General features: G+C 37.5%; 1 protein-coding gene across 3 annotated transcripts; it reads right to left on the bottom strand.

Annotated features, from left to right (window-relative positions):
- Positions 1–1,080: 1,080 nt before the first annotated feature.
- Positions 1,081–19,919, bottom strand: ZNF658 (zinc finger protein 658). 3 transcript variants are annotated; one of them, XM_030832480.2, is made up of 6 exons: positions 19,805–19,900; positions 18,111–18,154; positions 17,248–17,306; positions 11,753–11,879; positions 11,400–11,510; positions 1,081–4,378 (listed from the first exon to the last, which is right to left on the bottom strand). In XM_030832480.2, exons 3-6 carry the CDS (start codon positions 17,260–17,262, stop codon positions 2,040–2,042), a joined length of 2,592 nt encoding a protein of 863 aa, XP_030688340.1. In that variant the 5' UTR covers positions 17,263–17,306; positions 18,111–18,154; positions 19,805–19,900; the 3' UTR covers positions 1,081–2,039. The 3 variants fall into 3 exon arrangements, with proteins under 3 accessions (XP_030688340.1, XP_069901908.1, XP_030688343.1); XM_070045807.1 differs by having other exon boundaries at positions 11,400–11,495; XM_030832483.2 differs by lacking the exon at positions 18,111–18,154 and having other exon boundaries at positions 19,805–19,919.
- Between the last annotated feature and the right edge of the window lie 1,590 nt (positions 19,920–21,509).

Raw genomic sequence — 21,509 nt, 5'->3', positions numbered from 1 at the left:
AAGATATGCTTTTTGACTATTATTTCCCTTTTTGGCATTGTGAAATAAGCTAAAGTTGCATCAAGGTGTCAGAGACTGAGGAGGGGCAAACATATTCTCTTAGTGGCTAGATCGCTCCTGCCACCACAAGTGCTGATCCAATCTCTTGTGTGCTAGCCCTGGTGGTATGATACAGCACTCATCGAATGGTGGACTCTTGATCCTGGATCTTTTCTTTGACAATGATGCCACTAAGTTAAGTGATAGCAACGCAGTGTCAAAGAAATGTCTATTATCCAATTAATGCTAAAGATATACCATCATTTTCCCTCACAAAGTATTAACATATATGGAATAGAAAATTCAGGGAATAAACTTATTGTCCTCATGCTCAATCTACCAGATAATATTTACAGAAAGCAACATGCCCATGGTAGAAATTCTTAGTGGTTCAGGTTTTAAAATCAGGATTTCATTTACTTTCTTTTCTGTGCTGACCAAACCATGCAGCTTGAAATGACAGCAGATTGATCAAATATTTTCTTGGCCAAGACTATAGTACATATATTGTTTCCCCAAAAGTAAGTCTGCTTTTCAATACCAGTGCAGTGCATATGACATGGAAGTAGTCCCTATTTTCATTCCAATTCCAAAAATATCAATGGTTTGCAATGCTGCAGTGTGAGCAAGCATCTTGAGATTGGAAAAAGACCCTAGACAGGATGCTCAGGCTACATGCATATAAGAGGACTTGCTTTATAATTACAAAATGAACCACAAGAGTGGCATAAAATGTAGGCCCCCAAACCTTTAAGAATCAACACCCACCCCTCCCCCTAAACACACAGGAATGCTTGAGAAATCTGATGGATGTCCCAGAAAAACAAGGCCAGACTAATATTCAGACATAGCAGGCAAGCTATATTAGATACATATATACGGCATCAAGCTTTTAGAGCAAAGCCAACAGAAGGACATAGACTGTCACTCAAAAAAAGGAAAGGAACAGTCCAGAGCAGGTTTGGCTACTGCCTTCTACTAGAACTCACCAGCAATAATGAATCCTCTGTTACACAGACTCATACAGATGTACCACATAGCTCGGAGACTAGTCAAATATTTATTGGTGTTTTCCACAGAATTCAAGTTATCCCTCCATCTCAAAAACTTCACATTACATAATGAGTTTGTGTACAGGAAAATATATTCTTATATAGTTTCTATAAAACTTGATATTACATATAAAACACAAATTTTGGTACATCAGTTTTGAGAATTTTATTTTCAATTCTGAAACTCATACATTCCCTCAGAAAAAATTTATCTGAAGCAAACTCAGTAATTGTTTAAAAATGTCATTTATCAAAATATAAGATTTTAGTCTAATCTTAACTATTTGATGTTTAAAGAAGTTTACTCTGCAGAAAAGACTTTTGTGTTTTTCCCTGAGATTTCTGATTTTTATTGAAGCCTTCTGATCATTTAGGATATTGACAGAAGTTTTCTTCCCCATGAAAAATCTCTGATACAAACCTATAGGTTAAATTCTTAAAGGTCTTCTGACATTTATTATATTCATTGGTTTCATCCAACTCAACAGACAGTCGGCTAAGCTATATGCATTTAACCAACAGGCCAAAATCTTTAAGAGCTCAACAGAATAAAAACTTAATTCTGGCTTAAAAAAACAACAAAAAAACCCCAAAAAACAATTGGTGAAGATCTGTCAGTGGAGAATTGTTTCACTCAGTTATTGACTCTAGCTTCTTTCACCTTGTGCTCTGCCATATTTAATACACAGCACCCAAGTCTGCCATGGAAATCTCTCAATTCCAGTATAACACAGGATAGGAAGAATGTAAGGTGACTTATTAAGGCCATTTATTACTTAAATGTAATAGCATCATACTCCATGACCAGCCCCACCCAGACGAAGGAAAAATTGGGAAACTAAGACAAGCTATGTGCTCAGTGGAAAAGGAAACAGTTAAGGAAAATAATTTGCCAGTCTATGTGACTTGAGCTTTTCTACTGTGTTAACTAATAAGGTGTAACTTCCCTTAGCACATCCCAAATTCATTACATGCAAGGGTTTTCTCTCTGGAGTGCATTCTGGTGTGATGTACTCTAAGAGCTGCCTTACGGACAAAGGTTTTTCCACATTCATAACATTTGTAGGGTCTCTCACCTGTGTGAATTCTCAGGTGTACTCCAAGAGTTGAATTTTGGGCAAAAGCTTTCCCACATTCATTACACTCATAGGGTTTCTCTCCTGTGTGAATTCTCTGATGTGCACTAAGGTGTGACTTCTGAGAGAAAGTTTTCCCACATTCATTACATTTGTAGGATTTTACACCTGTGTGAATTCTCTGATGTACTCTGAGGGTTGAATTATGGGCAAAAGGTTTCCCACATATGTTACATTCGTAAGGTTTCTCCCCTGTGTGAATTCTCTGATGTGCACTAACATACGACTTCTGGGAGAAAGTTTTCCCACATTCATTACATTCATAGGGTTTCTCCCCTGTGCGAGTCCTCAGATGTGCTCTGAGGTGTGATGTCTTGGAGAAAGTTTTCCCACATTCACTACATTCATAGGGTTTCTCCCCTTTGTGAATTCTCTGATGTGCCCTGAGGGCTGAATTATCTGCAAAAGTTTTCCCACATTCCTTACATTCATAAGGTTTCTCCCCTGTGTGAGTTCTCTGATGTGCATAGAGGTGTGTCCTCTGGGAGAAAGTTTTCCCACATTCATTACATTCATAGGGTTTTTCTCCTGTGTGAATTCTTTGATGGACAATGAGGGCTGCCTTATAGACAAAAGTTTTCCCACATTCATTACATTCATAAGGTTTTTCCCCTTTGTGAATTCTCTCATGTCCACTGAGGTATGATTTCTGGGAGAAGGTTTTCCCACATTCACTACATCCATAGGGTTTCTCACCTGTGTGAATCCTCTGATGTGTACTAAGACGTGTCTTCTGGGAAAAAGTTTTCCCACATTCATTACATTTGTAGAGTTTCACCCCAGTGTGAATTTTCTGATGTGCTCTGAGGGTGGAATTATGGGCAAAAGTTTTCTCACAGTCATTACACTCATACGGTTTCTCACCTGTGTGAATTCTCTGATGTGCTCTGCGGGCTGAATTATGGGCAAAAGACCTCTCACAGTCATTACATTTGAAGGGTTTCTCCTCTGTGTGAATTCTCTGATGTGCTCTGAGGGTTGAATTATCAGCGAAAGTTTTCCCACATTCATTACATTCATACAGATTGACTCCCATATGAGTTCCAGGATAATGAATAGGATGTGAATATGAACAAAAGGATTTCCCACATTCCTCACATTCATAAGGTTTCTCCCCTGGGTGGGTCCTCTGATGCTGAATGAGGTGTGCTTTCTGGTAAAATGATTTCCTGCATTCAGTAAGTTCAAATGACTTCTCTCCTGTGTCACACTGCTGATGTACACTGAGGGCTGAGTTCTGATAGGAGGATTTCTCGTATTTATCACATTGATAGAATTTCTCTTCTTTGTGAATTCTCTGATGTACTGTAAAGTCTAACTTCTGGTAGATGGTGTTTGTAAATCCATTATAAACACAGAATGTATCTCTAGTTTGTGTCTTCTGATGTACTATACGGCCTGAGCTCTGGCTCAAGTTTTCTTCACACTTACTGCTTTCAAAGGCACCTTGTCCTGTAACAGTTCTCTGAGGCTGAGTGAGGGGTGAATTCCCACTGAAGTTATTCCCACTTTCATTACATTCATAGTGTGCCAAAGCCATGTGAACCTCATTGTATTCACAGGATTTACCACATTCATTAAGATCAAAGCATTTCTTCCTTGTGCCAGTTCTCATGTGGTTAAAAAGAGCTGCTTTATCACAATTTCCCCTAAATTCATTATCCTCACAGGATTCCTCTCCTTTTACTGAACTCTTAGCTGTAACACAGATGGTCTTATCATGTAAAACTTTTCCATATTCATTACATTCAAAAGATTGCTCCAGAGTTTGAAATTTATGATGATCTTTCACATAACTGAGAGCTTTCATATTTTCATTATATTTGTAACACTGCTCTCCAGTATGAGTTTTCTCATGCTGAATATCCAGCTGCAACTTCTCACATACATTTATGTAGTCAGTCTTGTTTCGTGAATAATTCCTATCACTAAGAATTAATTCAGAAACAACCGGCAAATTCATTCTACATGAGTCACGTTTAGAGGGCATTTTTCCTGAAAAATCTGGAGTTATACTGAAATAAAATGGTTTCTCTAAAGCTTTCTGCTCTTCTTTACTCAATATTTTGTTATCAGTGAATACTACTTGCCACAGAGGTTTCTCTTGTCTTTCCTGGTTCTCCTCAATATGGACATCAACTCTGTAACATCCTAAAATGAGAAAAATTGAAAACATCTTATGAACCCTACATTTCTTATGGAGAGAAGCTTAAGGTCATATGTTTTGTTATTTATTGTATCTATTGTTTCTAGTCATATTTCCAAAGATTAATAATTCACACACAGAGAAAGACAGACACATACACTCAATCTCTCCTCATCCATGTTATTAAAAAAAAAAAAAAGATATTATTTCCAGTGCTGGCCGAGATGGAGAAGCCTCATTTTTCCAAGGTCCACCCTCTTACAATTAAAATTTCCTGGACCAAAAAAAAACATACAAACAAATGAAGATGCTACAAAATGGAACAGAGGTGAACTTTAGAAATGACATGGCAAAGAATTCCAAGGCTTTTCTTTCTGCTTCCCATATATCTTATACGGGGTACTGTTGAGCTGGAGGAGCCTAAAAAACAAAGTCAACAATAGGGGGAGATAATAAGAGCTTCAAGAAAAATCTGTTCCTTCTTAGTCAAACATTTGAGAAAAAGGTGGTCCCACAGAACAGAAAACTTTTTGACAATATTCACCCTACTCAAGCCAAAAAGAAAAAGGAACACTCTTCCCTATGGTCCTGCTACAGATATAAAGAATTCGCACACTCTTCCAAAATTTTCCTCTATGAGCCAAACCAACAGCTCACAAGAAAGATCATGAATTCTGAGAAAGTTCAATTCATGGGACACTCTATGAGATGGTAACAGCAACCACCACCAAAATTCTGCCTGGAACCATATTCCTACTGACTCTATGGACTCTGCAAAGTCAAGAGTAACAAATCTGTTGTTTTAGGGCACTGGTAGCAACTCATAGCAGGTACAGGAAGGAGAGAAGGAAAATAAAGAACAGAAACAAGAAAAGAAGCAGGAATATATGGTAGGCCCAATATTACAGCTAGAAAAGATGAAGTAGGACTTGTAAAAATTACACCCTCAAACTCAAGAATACAGCATAGTTAAAAACAGGTGAATTCACATTATTCTCAAATGTGTATGAAGCATTCATGAAGATAGACCATATTCTGGACTGTAAGACAAATATTCACAAATATAAAAGAAGTCACATAAAGTATAATCTCAAGCCATAGAGAAATCATCATACTAGAAATCAGTAACACAAAATTATCTGGAGAAATACAAAATATTTGTAAATTAATAAGCTTCTAATTACCCATAGGTCAAAGAGAAAGTCTCACAGAAAATTAAAGTATTTTATATATATGAAAACAAAACTGTCAAAAACATATAGAAATTTGTGGGATGCAGCTAAAGTAGTACTCAGAAATAAATTTATAGCTTAAAATTTTTATATGAGAAAAGAAAGCCCTCCAACAATTACCTAAGCTTCTACTTTAAGAAACTAGACAAAGAGAAGGTGAATCTAAAGAAAGCAAAATAAAAAATAATAAAGATTAGAGAAAACAATAAAATGGAAAACAACAGAGAAAAATCAATCAAACCAAAGCTTATTTATTTAAACATTTTTTTAATGATAAAAACCAAAAGAAGAAAAAAGACATACATTATCAACATCAGAAAGAATGCAGAAGGGGATATAACTACTGACACAACAGACATTAAAGAGATAATAAAAGATTAAGAGAAACTCTATGCCTATAAATTTGACAACTTACATGAAATAGACAAACGTCTTGAAAAATAAAACAAAACAACTAAACTCACTCAAGAAAAATGAAATAACCCAAATAGATCAGTAATTAAGAAACTGAATATGTGGTCAAAAAAACATATACTTCCAAGAAACAGCTCTAGGATCAGACTGTTTTAACTAGTGAGTACCACCAAACATTTAAATAAGAAATAATACCAATTTTATATAGTCTCTTCTAGAAAATACAAGATGAGGGAATGTTTCCTAAATATTTTATGAGGCCTGTACTATCCTCACAGCAAAACCAAACAAAATAATTCAAGAAAAGAAACCTAGTGACCAATATACCCCTCATGACATCAGTGCAAAAGTCCTGAAAAAAAAAAAGTAGCCAAAAGAACAGAGCAATATATAAAAATAATAAATCAGGATCAAGTGGAATTCATCCCAAGAATGCAAACTGTTGGCATGTTTTTAAAAAAAACCAATCAATATAATCCATTATATTAATCATCTATGGAATTAAAACTACAAAATCACAGAAATTCTGGCAAAAAAAATTCACAATATTCAAAATCCATTCATTAACCTAATAAAGGGAATCTATAAAAAGCCTGCAGCTAACCTCATACTTAAGAGTGAGAGAGTGAACACTTTAACCCTAAGATTGGAAAAAGACAAGGGTGTTTACTCTTAGCACTTCTACTCAAACAACGTAAAAAGGCAAGAATAAAAATGAAGATACTGAGTAAGTCTACACAGAAAAATCACATGAAGATCTTTAAAAAACCTCCTTGAACTAATAAGTTTTGCAAGAGCAAAATATAAAGCCAATATACAAAATCCAATCACATACAAACAATGGTCAATTAAAATGTGAAACCAGGTAAATAACACGATTTACCATAGCACTAAAAAAACAAAACCCCAAAAAACTTGGTATCTGTATGCTGCAAAAACAGTGATAAAAGAATTCAAAGAAATCCTAAATAAATCCTAAATAAATATGTTGTCTATCAATTGGAAGACTCTATATTGTTAAGATGCCATCTTCATTCTTCCTTAAAACTTTAAGCATCTTATATCTGTTATATATATATGTACTATATATATGCATACATATGTATGCATATGCACACATATGTATATGTAAATATACATATTTAACTGTACTTAGTGGATGGAGTAGGAAAGAATACATTTACTCCATCTTTTCCCTGGTTAATGCTTTTCATATCTTATTAATGCCTTCCTTAAACAGAGTCATAAACATGTTTTCCGTATCATATAGAATATTTTTAGTTTTGCTTTGATAATCAGGTTTTTAAGCCACCTTAATGCAGTTTTTTGCTTTGATCCATAAGGTTACCTTGGGATTCTTTCTCCACTTTTCTGTGGGGTAGTGCCACCTGTCAAAGACCAGCTGTCTATAAAGTACATTTTTTTTCTTGAGCTTTCTCTTCTGTTTCACTAATTTATTAAACTATCCCACTCTCGGCTCCATAATACTTAACTACCCTGAGATTTACATAAAGCCTTGATATCTGGAAGAGCAAGTCCTTCCCACATCACTCTTCATTATGAATGGGATTTAGTTTGATATTGCATTAAATCTTTACTAATATACCCCCACTTGAACTTATTCAGTTCTTCCTTTCCTTTGTCCTTGTTAGGGTTAGCTAAAGTTTAATCTATTTGATTTTTATTCTAAGAACCATTCTATAATTTGTTTTCCAGTTTATTAATTTTTTTGGCTGCGTCGTTTTTTTGTGTTTTTTTGCTTAGTTGTGGTATGCGGGATCTTCGTTGTGGCATGTGGGATCTTTTGTTGCAGCATGCGGGATATTTCGTTGCAGCATGCGGGATCTTTGGTTGCAGCATGTGGGATCTTTCATTGTGGCATGCGGGTTCTCTCTCTAGTTGTGGCATGTGGGCTCCAGAGCACATGGGCTCTGTAGTTAGTGGCATTCAGGCTCTCTAGTTGAGGTGCATGGCCTCAGTAGTTGTAGCGCATGGGCTTAGTTGCCCCATGGCATGTGGGATCTTAGTTCCCCAACCAGGGATTGAACCTGTGTCCCCTGCATTGTAAAGCAGATTCTTTACCACTGGACCACCAGGGAAGTCCCCAGTTTATTAACTTTTAACTTCACTTTTAAGTTCTGTTTTCATTAGTATATTTTTGTTATTGTTTTTGCTTAATTTATTAACATAAATATGAAACTAAAAATTTACCTGTTAACTATTTAGCTATCTCATAAGGTTTCTAACATGTAACATTTATTATTATTTTATAAATGTCATGCAGTTTTGGATTTGGTTTTCTTTTATGTACTATTATTTAAACAGATAATTTTTTAAATTTTCACGTCCAAAGAATTTTTTTTTTACTCATTTTATCAATTTTTAGATTTATCAAACTATGTAGAGAAAATATTACCTGTGGTGCTTTTAACTTGTTGGATTTATTGGTATTTTCTTTTTAGACTAACTATATTTTCACTATCTTACGACTATATTCTATGGGAAGCTGAAAGGCTTGTTATTTGATTTCAGCATACACATACACAAATGTTTCATTTTAATAAAATTATCATTTATATCTTCTATAGGCATACATTTTAATGTCCACAGTATCTATTATTTAATGAGATATAATATCCTACTCCTAGTGAATTTTAAGTCCTTAGAACTCCATTATTTTGTGTTGGTTTTTTTTTTTTTTTTTTTTTTTGCGGTACGCAGGCCTCTCACTGCTGTGGCCTCTCCTGCTGTGGAGCACAGGCTCCGGACATGCAGACTCAGTGGCCATGGCTCACGGGCCTAGCTGCTCCGTGGCATGTGGGATCCTCCTGGACCAGGGCATGAACCCGCGTCCCCCTCATCAGCAGGCGGACTCTCAACCACTGCGCCACCAGGGAAGCCCCCTATTTTGTGTTTTATGATCACTGATATAGTATTCTTTGGTGCAGTCACTCCAATGCTTAAAGGTTTATTTTAACCTGTGCTCCTGAGCTAGAGGACTTTCTTTTAAGTTAATGTATTTATTGCCTAAATTCAAACTTGAATAACAGAATATGAAACTCTGAATTATTTTTATTGACTGAATAACTTTATCATTTTTTTATTACAATCTTTCTAAGATACTTATTTAGGGACAACTTTTTTAGCCAATCAGTATGATCCAATCATTTACATTTAGTGACTGGGAGATATTCTTCATCTAAATAACGTCAATCTTTATGTTATGGCTATTTAAATGGCTTCACAATGGATAAAGAAGATGTGGTACATATATACATGGAATATTACTCAGCCATAAAAAGAAATGAAATTGAGTTACCTATAGTGAGGTGGATGGACCTAAAGTCTGTCATACAGAGTGAAGTAAGTCAGAAAGAGAAAAACAAATACTGTATGCTAACACATATGTATGGAATCTTAAAAAAAAAAAAAAGGTTCTCATGAACCTAGGGGCAGGACAGGAATAAAAACGCAGACATAGAGATTGGACTTGAGGACACGGGGAGGGGGAAGGGTAAGCTGGGATGAAGTGAGAGAGTAGCCTTGACATATATGCACTACCAAATGTAAAACAGATAGCTAGTGGGAAGCAGCTGCATCGCACAGGGATATCAACTCAGTGCTTTGTGACCACCTAGAGGGGTGGGATAGGGAGGGTGGGAGGGAGATGCAAGAGGGAGGGGATATGAGGATATATGTATACATATAACTGATTCACTTTGTTGTACAGCAGAAACTAACACAACATTGTAAAGAAAATATACTCCAATAAAGGTGTTAAAAAAAATGGCTTCACAAACTTTCAATAAATAAACTTTCAATAAATACACTTAAGGTGATTTTATTTTTTTACTCCAGGAATTATTTTGAAATTATAACTTTTGAAATTCCTGGAATTGTTTATTAGTTTAGACAAAGGTCATTAAGCACATGAAAAGATGCTTGACAGCATTAGTGATCACGGAAATTGTAATGGACAATTTGTTCAATATGTTGAAGCCCTAACCCCAATGTAACTGTTTTTGGAGATAAGGCCTTTAGGGAGGTAATTAAGGTTAAATGAGTTCATAAGGGTGGGGTCCTAATTCTATAGGACTGGTGTTCTTATAAGAAAAGGAAGAGACATCAGAGCTCTCTCTCTCTCCATGCATGCACAGAGGAAAGGCCATGTGAGGACACAGTGAGAAGGTCATCTGCAAGTCAGGAAGAGAGACCTCACAAAAAAAATCAACCCTATTGCCACCTTGAGCTTGTACTTCCAGTCTCCAGAACAGTGAGAAATAAATTTTTTTTGTTTAAGCTATGGTATTTTGTCATGCCAGCCCAGCTAATACAGAATTGCAAATCAAAACCTTAATAACATACCACTTCACATCCATTGGGATGGCTAGAACAAAAATAAGTGTTGGTGGAGATGTGGAGAAATTAGAACCCTCACATGCTATCATCAGGAATGTAAAATGGTGCAGCCACTTTAGAAAAGTCTGGTAGTTCTTCAGAGTTACCATATAACCCAGCAATTCTACTCCTAGGTATAAACTCAAGAGAAATAAAAACATATGCCCATGAAAACACTTGTTAATAAATGTTTATATCAGCATTACTCAATAATAGCAAAAAGGCAGGATCCCAAATGTCCACTGACTGATGAATGGACAAACAGATGTGGTATATCCTGACAATGTTATATTATATTATTTTGCCATAAAAAGGATGAAGTACTGATACAAGCTACAACATGAACCTTGTAATGCTAAGTGAAAGAAACCAATCACAAAAGACCATATAATGTGTGATTCCATTTATATGAAATGTCCAGAATAAACAAATCTACAGACAGAAAGTAGATTAGTGGTTGCTAGGGCTGAAGGGGACAGGGAGAGAGGGAGGTCATAGCTGGAGGGTACAGGGTTTCCTTTTGAGGTGAAGAAAACTGACTGTGGTGATGGGGTTTTTTTTCTTTTCTTCTTTTTTTTTTTTTTTGCAGTACACAGGCCTCTCACTGTTGTGGCCTCTCCCGTTGTAGAGCACAGGCTCCGGACGCGCAGGCTCAGCGGCCATGGCTCAAGGGCCTAGCCACTCCGCAGCATGTGGGATTTTCCCAGACCGGCGCACAAACCTGTGTCCCCTGCATCGGCAGGCAGACTCTCAAACACTGAGCCACCAGGGAAGCCCTGTGGTGATGTTTATACATATCTGTGAGTCTATTAAGAGCCAGTGAATTGTACACTTTAAATGGGTGGATTGTGTGATATATACAATTGTATATTGAACTGTATCTTAGTAAAGCTGTTTAAAAGAAAAGAAAATAAACTTTCAAAAGTGGTCCCTTCTAAAGTCTAACTACCCCAGGTACTTCCTTGTGTCAACGCTCACTCACCTGGGTACTTCTGGTTTAGGAATTCTTCCTCTGAGGGCCAGGGCTCTTCACCGTGCTCCAACTTGAAGATCACCTGGGGTTTGATAATGCAGTAACCTGCAAATGTAACAACTAAAGCTATATATAGACCAGAACCATGAGCATTTCTGAAGGTGAAGCAAAATGAATGTGCTCATTTGAAGTTTTCAAAGGGAAAGTAATGACACACTGTTTCTGTTTCTGTAAAGGTCTCAGTTACCTTAAACTTCTTAATCAAAGCCTGAACAACAATCTCTATAAATGGTTCATGTGTTTTGATAATTAAAAAAAAAAGAAAATACTCCAGAGGGAGTCACATGGTAAGGTCTGCTCACCCAATGAGACGAGGTGACTGTAGTTCTCCAGCATCACATCTTTGTACAGGGTCCTCAGAGCAGGGCCTACATACTGCCATTCATCCTGGGTGAACTCCACAGTCACATCTTCGAATGACACTGATCCCTGTAACAACAAATTTTATTCAAAAGTTCAAAATTAGTTGAAAATTATTATTTCTCCTGTTTACTTTTAAGGCTTTAAACCAAATCATTATAAAGAATGCTTATTTTTGACCTAGTATGTCTCTAAGTTTGGAGTTACCCAATTAGTTAAAAAGATTTTAGCAATTCATTTTTAACTTAATTCATTTATATATATTTAGGAATTACAGATTTTTTTAAGATTAAAAAAATTCAATATAAAGAGACTTCTTACAACTCTTCTTCTATATCCCAAGGGATTATACTGGGTATTCTAGATAATTCTAGAATGTCCATCTCTCTTTGGACATCATCACCGTAAATAATGGGAGACATGTTAGAGATATACATAAGTTGTAGAGATATTAGACATGATGGAATTTATGTATAAATAAATGTATAGAACTCATGAAGAGTGAAGAACAACATACCAAGGATGGGTGTGAAAGAACACTATCAACACTGAAGTAACAGATATAGGAATAGGGATATAATCAGACAGCAGAAACAGCAACCAATCTGATAACTACTTTCTTGTGTAGCTACCCATCTAGCAGTATGAGCAGCTTCCTTAATGCTGGTTCCAAACACTGATATTTGGGAAATAAAGGGAAAGAAATGTGTTAGAAGTTTTAGTGAGATAGATCTGTTCATGTTGCTACTAAAGGGTCTGTGAAACATAAAGCTGGAACAGTCCCTTAAGCGAGTATACACATAGTTTTAGAACACAGAAGGGAGGTCAAGGATGAAGACAAGCTTTAAGGAACTACTAGCAATTTAGGTGGTAACTGAAGTTATCCGAGGCAATCAGACAACAACTTGAGCACATACAGACTGAGGAAAGAAAAGTATCAAAAAACAGTGTTTGAGAAACCATGAATATTAAAGAGGCTGGCAGAAAAAGTAGAGGTCACAAAGCCAGAAGAGAAGTTTTCTGGAAAGTAATTATGAGAGAACAGTCTTAGAAACTGAGAAAAGGGAAAGTTTCCACAGCAAAAGACTTCAAAGAGGCTGGCAGGAGGGAGAAATAGTAAGTAGCTAATTCGACGGGTATGAAGTTTCAGTTATACAAAATCATTAAGTTCTAGAGATCTGCTGTACAACGTTGTGCCTATAGTTAACAATACTGTATTGTACACGTAAAGTGTATTAAAAGGGTTGATCTCGGGCTTCCCTGGAGGTGCAGTGGTTGAGAGTCCGCCTGCTGATGCAGGGGACACGGGTTTGTGCCCCGGTCCGGGAGGATCCCACATACTGCGGGGCGGCTGGGCCTGTGGGCCATGGCCGCTGAGCCTGCGTGTCCGGAGCCTGTGCTCCACAACAGGAGAGGCCGTGGCAGTGAGAGGCCCACATATCGCAAAAAAAAGTGTCGATCTCATGTTAAGTGTTCTTATCACAATTAAAAATAGGAAGAGGGCTTCCCTGGTGGCGCAGTGGTTGAGAGTCTGCCTGCCGATGCAGGGGACACGGGTTTGTGCCCCGGTCCGGGAGGATCCCACATGCCGCAGAGCGGCTAGGCCCGTAAGCCACAGCCGCTGAGCCTGCACGTCCCGAGCCTGTGCTCCACGGTGGGAGAGGCCACAGCAGTGAGGGGCCCGCGTACCGCAAAAAAAAAAAAAAAAAAAAAAAAAGGAAGAAACAGAACTAGATTAAGAGGTAAAAGGACAGAAATAGCCTTTCCCCAGTGTTATTTATGCAATTATTTGTTCATTCATGTCTTCAGTGATACTGAGTAGATACCTCCTGTGTGAAGCTCAATGTTAGCAGTTGGTAACTATCAATAAAATAAATGAATAAAAGAACAGAAACACTTCTCATAAATTTTTTTTAATCTAAAAGAAAAATAAAGACAAGTTAACTGTATTTCCCAAAATGAAAAAAATTAATGAGAAAAGTGTCACTGTCTTCATTTTTGCCAATCTCTTTAATATCTGGCTTAATAAAACTCAGCTGAATTTAAAAAAATAAGCTAACAAGTGACAAAAGTGAAAATGATGAAGTGGGATCCAAGAAAATTTTCTCCTCCATAAAAGCAATGAAAAAAATGGCAAAAATTGTAGAAGTTAATAAAGGCAATCTACGGATCATTTATACAAGGGGAAAAAAAGGCTGAAGCACACTAAGAAAGTGATATTGTGTCCTTCTAACTTACCCTGTTTCCATTCCTCTCTCGCCATCTCTGAAGTAGTTTAAGAACCAACAGTCTGCAATCACAGTTAAAATTAGCAGCCTGGCAACCACAGGAGCAGCAGAACTGGGTTGGAGTTCTGTCAAAGCCTCACTCCAAGAAAACTCATTACTTGCTTCTGTTTGGAGGTTCCCTGAAAGACCTCACTTGCAAGTATGTCTTTATTTGAGCTAACTCAGAGCTCACATAGTATGAAAAGTCTTATCTCAGAGGCATTTGTCAAAAACATTTAAAGGCATTTGTTTAACTTAGTGGCTACCTGAGGCAGTGTTTAACAGTTGGGGCAACCAATGGCCTAATCAAAAAGCTTAAAAGGAAAAGCTGAGGAATGAGATGTCTATAAAGGTCCTGAAAAACTCCCATATATTCCTGAGAATCTAAAAGGGCACATACATGCACAGAACTGTGCATATGCCCAGGGCTATGAGCATGCTCCAGAAAGATGTGAGAAGGCCCTAAGCTCTCACCTCTAGGTACTCTTGAGGTTTGGTGTAAGAAGGAAGTGAAGGCTGATACAGAGTTGTAAACTGCCTGTCTGACTGTTGAAAGAATGCCCCGACATGCACAGAGCCCCTTAGCAAAAACTGGGAGACCTCCTGGTTCCAGGCATTTAAGGAATTTCTATAGAGACTTCAACAGCCACAGATGACAAGAAATACAGGCTGTACATAATTAGCTCACAAAAGTCACTAAGCAAATACATTTCAACAATGACCACAATGGAGGGGAGAAACTCAGATTCCTGAGGTTGCTGTTTTATTTAAAATGTCCAATTATCAATACAATAAGAAAGTAAGACACATATGCAGGAAAAAGTGTAATCAATAGAAACTGCTCCTGAGGAAGATGTTAGACTTACTAGGCAATGACTTTAAATTAGCTATTTTAAATATGGCCAAAGACCTAGTAGATGAAATAATGCCTAAGGACCAAAGGAAAAGTATGTGAACTATATTTCTCTACTTAAAGAATATCAGTAAAGAAACAGAAATGATAAATAAAAAAGACTAAACAGAAGCTGAAGAGTTGAAAAGTATAAAAACTGAAACAAAACTTTCACTAGAAGGGTTCAACAGAAGATCTGAGCAGGTGAAAGTAAGTATGAACAAACTGGACAATATGCCTATTGAAATTCTACAATATGAGAAACAAAGATAAAATAATGACAAAAAATAAACTATGGGGTAGCATCAAGTTTACAAACATATGCATAATGAGAGTCCCAGACAGAGAGGAGAGAAAAAGTCTGAAAGAACACTTGAAAAAAATATTGACCAAGAAGTCTCCAAATCTGATGAAAAACAATAATCTACATATCCAAGACACTCAACAAACTCCAAGTAGTATAAACCTCGAGTAAGAGATCAACACCTGGACGCAGGATAACCAAACTGTCAAAAAGACAAGAACTCAATATTGAAAAGCATTAAGAAAGAAGTGACTCATCATGTACAAGAGTAGTAAAAGCTGATTACTAATCAGAATCCATGGATGACAGAAGGCAGTGGTATGACATATTCAAAGTGCTGAAAGAAAAAGGCTGTCAACCAAGAATTCCACACCCAGCAAAAATGGAAAAATTAAAACTTTCCTAGATAAGAAAAACCAGAATTTGTCACAGGCAAAACTGCCCTATAAGAAATAATACAGGAAGTCATTGAGCAAATCTGTAGAGACAGAAAGTAAGTTAGTGGTTGCTTGTGGCCTGGGGGTAAGGGGTGTAATGGGATTACAGGAGGGGGATAGTTGTATGTAGTGCATATACACTACAGTGTATACAGTTGCTTTTTAAGGTAATGGAAATGTCCTAAAACTGATTGTGATGATGTGTGCACACATCTGTGAGCATACTAAAAAAATGAGTTTTTTTATACTTTAAATAAGGGTGAATTGTATGGTATATGATTTGAATCTCAATTAAGCTGTTTTTTTAAAAAAATGAGAGAGGATGAAATCATTCTGAGACAAAAGAGAAGATTAAAGGGCCAAGCATGGAGATGGGATAAGCCATGTAAAAGGATATGGAAAACAAGATGACTCCATGAAGACATTAGCAGGGGAAGGAAAGAGCCAGTGGAGGGTGTCAGACACTAACAGAGAAACTTTCCAGAATGATAATGTGAGAAGTAGAGGCAAGCACTACAGAGAAGTCCAAGGGAAATGATTAGACAAAACTCAATGGATTTGATTATAATCAAGTCTCTGGTCACTGGAGATCACAGGCAAGTGGTGAGAGGAACCAAGGCATCATGCAGAGAATTGAAGTGTGAATGGGAAGCGCTGAAACATTTGAAAGAGAACAGAATTTTAAACTGTCTGCTGAAAAATCTGAATATCATGGGTACTTGAGATATTTATGGAGAGTAAATTTAAGAATATTCAGTTGATTCATCAGAAAAATGTCTAATTCAACCCATGTCGGAGTTTCTGAAAAACAGTACTAACCAAGTTCTCATTTAGCTTTATGCCTTCTACTTTTATTGAAGAACATGTGGAGGCAACATTCTAGCAATCCTAGGGTTATCACCAGGAAGCTGTTAACTAAATCACCTATTTGAAGAATAACAAAGATATGTTTTTATCTTCGACTGTCTTTACTTTCTATGAGGAATCAGTTGGCTTTATCTTCCCACCAATGTGAACCTTTAAAGAAGTGTTGTCTGTCTGACACTCTGACATGGCTACCAAAAACCTCAGAAATAAATTTGGAGCTCCAATTTGATAAATTTGTAATATCAGAGGATCTGCTTATATCCACATACCACCTTTCCTCTTTGCTTTGTTATGCATCTGTACAGTTGACCCTTGAACAACTCGGTGGTTAGGGGCACCTGCACTCTGCAGAGTTGAAAATCTGCATATAACTTATAGTCAGTCCTCTGTATACACGGTTTCTCCTTATCTGCGGTTCCACCTCCCTGGATTCAACCAACTACAGATCACGTAGTACTATAGTTTATCGTTAAAAACAAAAAGAAACAATCCACATATAACTGGATCTGGGCAGTTCAAATCTGTGTTGTTCAAGGGTCAACTGTATTTCTACATGTTCCCTGAATACATCTGATTCATTTCTATTTCTACTTTTCCATGTTAATGTATAGACACTTAAACCCTTATAAAATCCATTGCAAAACAAACAGGTTATTAAAACTGAACTCACCTGAGCTGTGTTCATTTTCTACTGCTTCTGGAAAAATGTAAAGAACTGTGAAGGTTCAGCTGGGGAAGAGGAAAAAGAAACGGGGTCATGAAAAACCTACTCTGCCTTACAACTCCTATATTCATCTGCCTAACAATCTCATAACACCAGCTGGAGAAAAGGCTTCCCCATGGGAGAATGTTCCTTTCAACATTCTTGAGAAGGGACATGAAAGACCATACAAAGGTAGCACCACCTGAACATGTGCATCTCTGATACGATTATGTTGGTCTTAACCTTGCATTTTCACTGAGTAAGGTAAACTGCTTTTTATCAATGAATTAACAATTTATATTCCCTTCTAATAATAAACAACAATAAAAACAACAACAACAAAAGTAAAACAACAGAGGATTGGTTAAACAAATTCAGGTACACCAGGGGTGACATCCTCTACCTTCATTAAAAATAATGTTGTCAGGCTTCCCTGGTGGCACAGTGGTTGAGAGTCCGCCTGCCGATGCAGGGGACACAGGTTCGTGCCCCGGTCCGGGAGGGTCCCACATGCTGCGGAGCGGCTGGGCCCATGAGCCATGGCCGCTGAGCCTGCACGTCCGGAGCCTGTGCTCCACAACGGGAGAGGTCACAGCAGTAAGAGGCCCACGTACCGCAAAAAATAATAATAATAATAATGATAATAATGTTGTCAAAAAACTACTCAGGCTGGATTGTTAATCAAGTTCTTGTTGAGTTTACAACTTGAGTTAGAGCTGAAATAAAGATGGAATGCTCTATGCAAGAAATATGTTTTTTAATCCTTTGTTCTAAAATAGTTGCTATTTCTAAAAAAAAAGATATTTTGATAAGATGCTTATAGTACTTACCTGTGTAAGTAAATATCATTGTGCTTGGTTCTGCCCTGGTGACTCTACAAAAAACATTCATTTCAGTATTTTGGGGCTTCCAAAAGTGTCCAATATAGAAAACCCTTTTTCTACTACCATTTTATTATTCTCTATGTTCAAATACATAGAAAAAATTCTCTATGTTAACGTCCATCACCAAATGTGGCATCTAATGCTCATGGTGTGAGAGCAGCTCAGAATCTGAAAAGAGGGGAAAATGAAGGAAATGGGGTGCTGTTTAGGATTTCATCAACTCTGGCTGCTTATACCTTCCCTGGACATCATGTCCTTACCAGCCATCCAGTAAAGTACCTTTTCCTGTGTAGCTTGACAGTCACCCATACCTCTCAATCCCAGGTTACCACCTTCTGCAAGTTGGTCCACAAGTGTCCACTGTCACAGTCTGTGATGGCTTCTAGATGCAACAACATCATCAAGTCTGACTGACCAAATCTGACTCATGCTATACAGGGATCAAGAACTGCTTCTGGTGGAGCAACTCAGAACCCTCTCCTTTCTAGAACTTTTTGCCTCTGCTCTGAAGCTCTGTCAGAAGAGCTGTTCTGCCAAGTGGCATTTGTTCTTTCCTGCTTTAAAAGAGCTACTTTGCCCCAGAGGGGCCAGAGAAACAAATTCACTTTATTTGAAACCTTCACCTAACACTCAAAATCTCTTTGGGCATTCACTAGAAATGTACTATCTAGTATGGAGCCATTAGCTGCGTTCAACTACTACACCCGAAGTGTGGCTAGTGACACAAGTCTAAATAATATTTTGGATGTACTTAATTAAATACACCAGTAAAATTAACTTCACCTTTTTAATTTTTACTGCTCATACTGAAAAAAATTTAATTACATTTGGTTTGCATTATCTTTCTACTGGCCAGCACTGCGTTACATTATCAGACTATTCTTTTGAGAATGGAAACAGCCTGGACAGTTCAGTAAGGTTCAAGGGCCTCACTCTGAGAATCCACAAATCCCAGTATATATTTCCCACATGGTGACATTCTGTCTGCATTCACTTCACAATCATGTCCCTGGGAATTTGAGGACAGGCTGCCAGGAGCTGCTCCGCAGGTTGCAATTCTGGGTCTGAGGCAGGGAGGATATCAGAAAGAGCAAGAGATAGGGAGTAAAATCTATTTGTATTTGCATCCTAACTCTCACCTACCAGCTTGTATCCTGGGCTATATCACTCCGCACACACTAAATTCCTTTCATTTTTAAAAAATGGCGTGTTTATAAAAACAAGTAGACTTGTTGTGAGGGTTAAACGAAATACCAAACAAAGGGAACAAAGTGTCTCATGATAGCAGCTTACACAGTGATTATTACAATCACTTGACAAAATGTTTTGTAGATGACACCTTATTTAATTCTCAGAATAACTGCACAAGCTACTATTAGTAGCCTCCTGTTCACCGTGCATGTTATAAAGTTGCATTCTCCGCCCGCACCTGGCCGGCACCAAACACCTCCTCTAGACAAGGACTCAGCCTCACCTGCACTCCTGGAGCAGGCAGGGCCGGACCTGCCCGGGCTAGCGGGCTGGGGGAGGGGCGGGCCCGCCTAGAGGTTCCCGGGACTTCCCGCTCCCGTCCCCCGCACACAAGCCTACCGGACCCAGCAGGACCTCAAGCCGCGCGGAACCGGACCCCGTGCTCTCACCTCCAGTGGGCAGCCTTGGCTTCAGCACCGACCCAAAGACGGGAAGATGTTGCTCCTTTTAGGCCGGACAGGTCGTTCGGCAGCAGGCGTGTCGGGACGTGCACATGCGCAGAGTGAGCTCTGAAAACCCATTCCCCGAGGCCTGAGATGTGGGCCCATAACATTCAAGACTACATTTCCCATAAGTGTTTGAGAGCGTAGGAAGTAATTTTTGAAGCATTTCCGCTTGGTTAGTAAACTGAAAGTCTTAACGTCTGGAGCTGATTCGTGGCGACTTTGCCTGAATTCGCAGTGGTATGGGTTAGACTTTAACTTTATGACATAACAACATATTGCAGTGTGGTGTTCCATCGGATCTTGGTTGGAAAAAAATAACGGTGCAATAGACAACAATTTGGGAAATATAAATATGGACTAGGTATAAGAAATATTAAGGAAAATTAACATTACTTTGGTTAGTGTGATAATATTTGGACGATGTAGGAAATTGCTCTCATTTTTTAAAGATACATACTGAAATATTTACAATTATGAAATCATGTATTTGTAATTTACTTTTGAAAAATTCATCAAAACAGTTTGAGGAAACAAATATGGCAAAAGGTTAAGAATCGTTAAATCTGTGTACATGATGCTCATTTTACTATTTCTATTATTCTGAATGTTTGAATTTCTTTTTAACATACCGTAAAAGACATGTGGCTAGGGCTGGGAACCTTGGGGAGGAGGGTTAGGGAGAATTTACTGCCCCTCCAGAAGTGTACCTTTTAAAATCAAGCTGCCAGGAGCACTGAAGTTATACACAACTATCTGTTATGAATACGACTGTGAAATAGAACAAATATTAGAAAATGGAGCCAGTATTAACATAAAAGAGTAAATTCTGTGATCAGCAGCAGGGAGGAGGAGGGAGTAAGCTAGTTGTTCAAAATTATACAAGTAATACTTGAAAGTATGTACAACCCAAAATGAGGAAATCATTATCAATTAATAATTGTGATCAATTACTAATCTGGCTTGTATAGTGGAAATTATGTTCAGCTTTATAAAACTGCCACTCTGTCTTCCAAAAGTGGGTGTATCATTTTGCATTCTCACCAGCAATGAATGAAACTTCTCTTGCTCCATATCCTCACCAGCAGTAGGTGTTGTCAGTGTTTTGGCTGTTGTACATTCTAATAGGAGTGTAGTGGTATATCATAATTTGCAATTCTGTAATAACATCTGATGCTAGGATTCTTTTTATATGCCTATTTGCCATATAAAAGTGGATCTTCCTTTGTGAAGATATTACATTTGAATAGTTATTTGTATATTTTACATAAAATTTCTTTGGTAGATCTGTCTTTTGCAAATATTTTCTCTCAGTCTGTGACTTGTCTTTCCATTCTCTCACAGAGCAGAAGTTTTTAACTTTGATGAATTCTAACGATTCATTCATGGTTTGTGCTTTTGATGTTATCCAAAATTTCATTGCCAAGCTCAGGGTTACCTAAACATTTTATTCTATGTTATCTTCTAAAAGTTTTATAGTTTTGCATTTTAGTTTTAAATTTATCATCCATTTTGAGTTAATATTTGTGAAAAGTATAAGGTCTGTGTCTACATTTATTTATTTTTGCACATGAATGTCTAATTGTTCTAGCACATTTGTTGAAAAGACTGTCTTTTCTTCATTGAATTGTCTTTGCTTCTTTGTCAAAGA

Source organism: Globicephala melas, chromosome 6 (assembly GCF_963455315.2).
Source record: "Globicephala melas chromosome 6, mGloMel1.2, whole genome shotgun sequence".
In the NCBI taxonomy this organism is placed as follows: Eukaryota; Metazoa; Chordata; class Mammalia; order Artiodactyla; family Delphinidae; genus Globicephala; species Globicephala melas.
The sequence above is the reverse complement of the archived record's forward strand: the minus strand, read 5'-3'. Positions and strand labels throughout refer to the sequence as shown.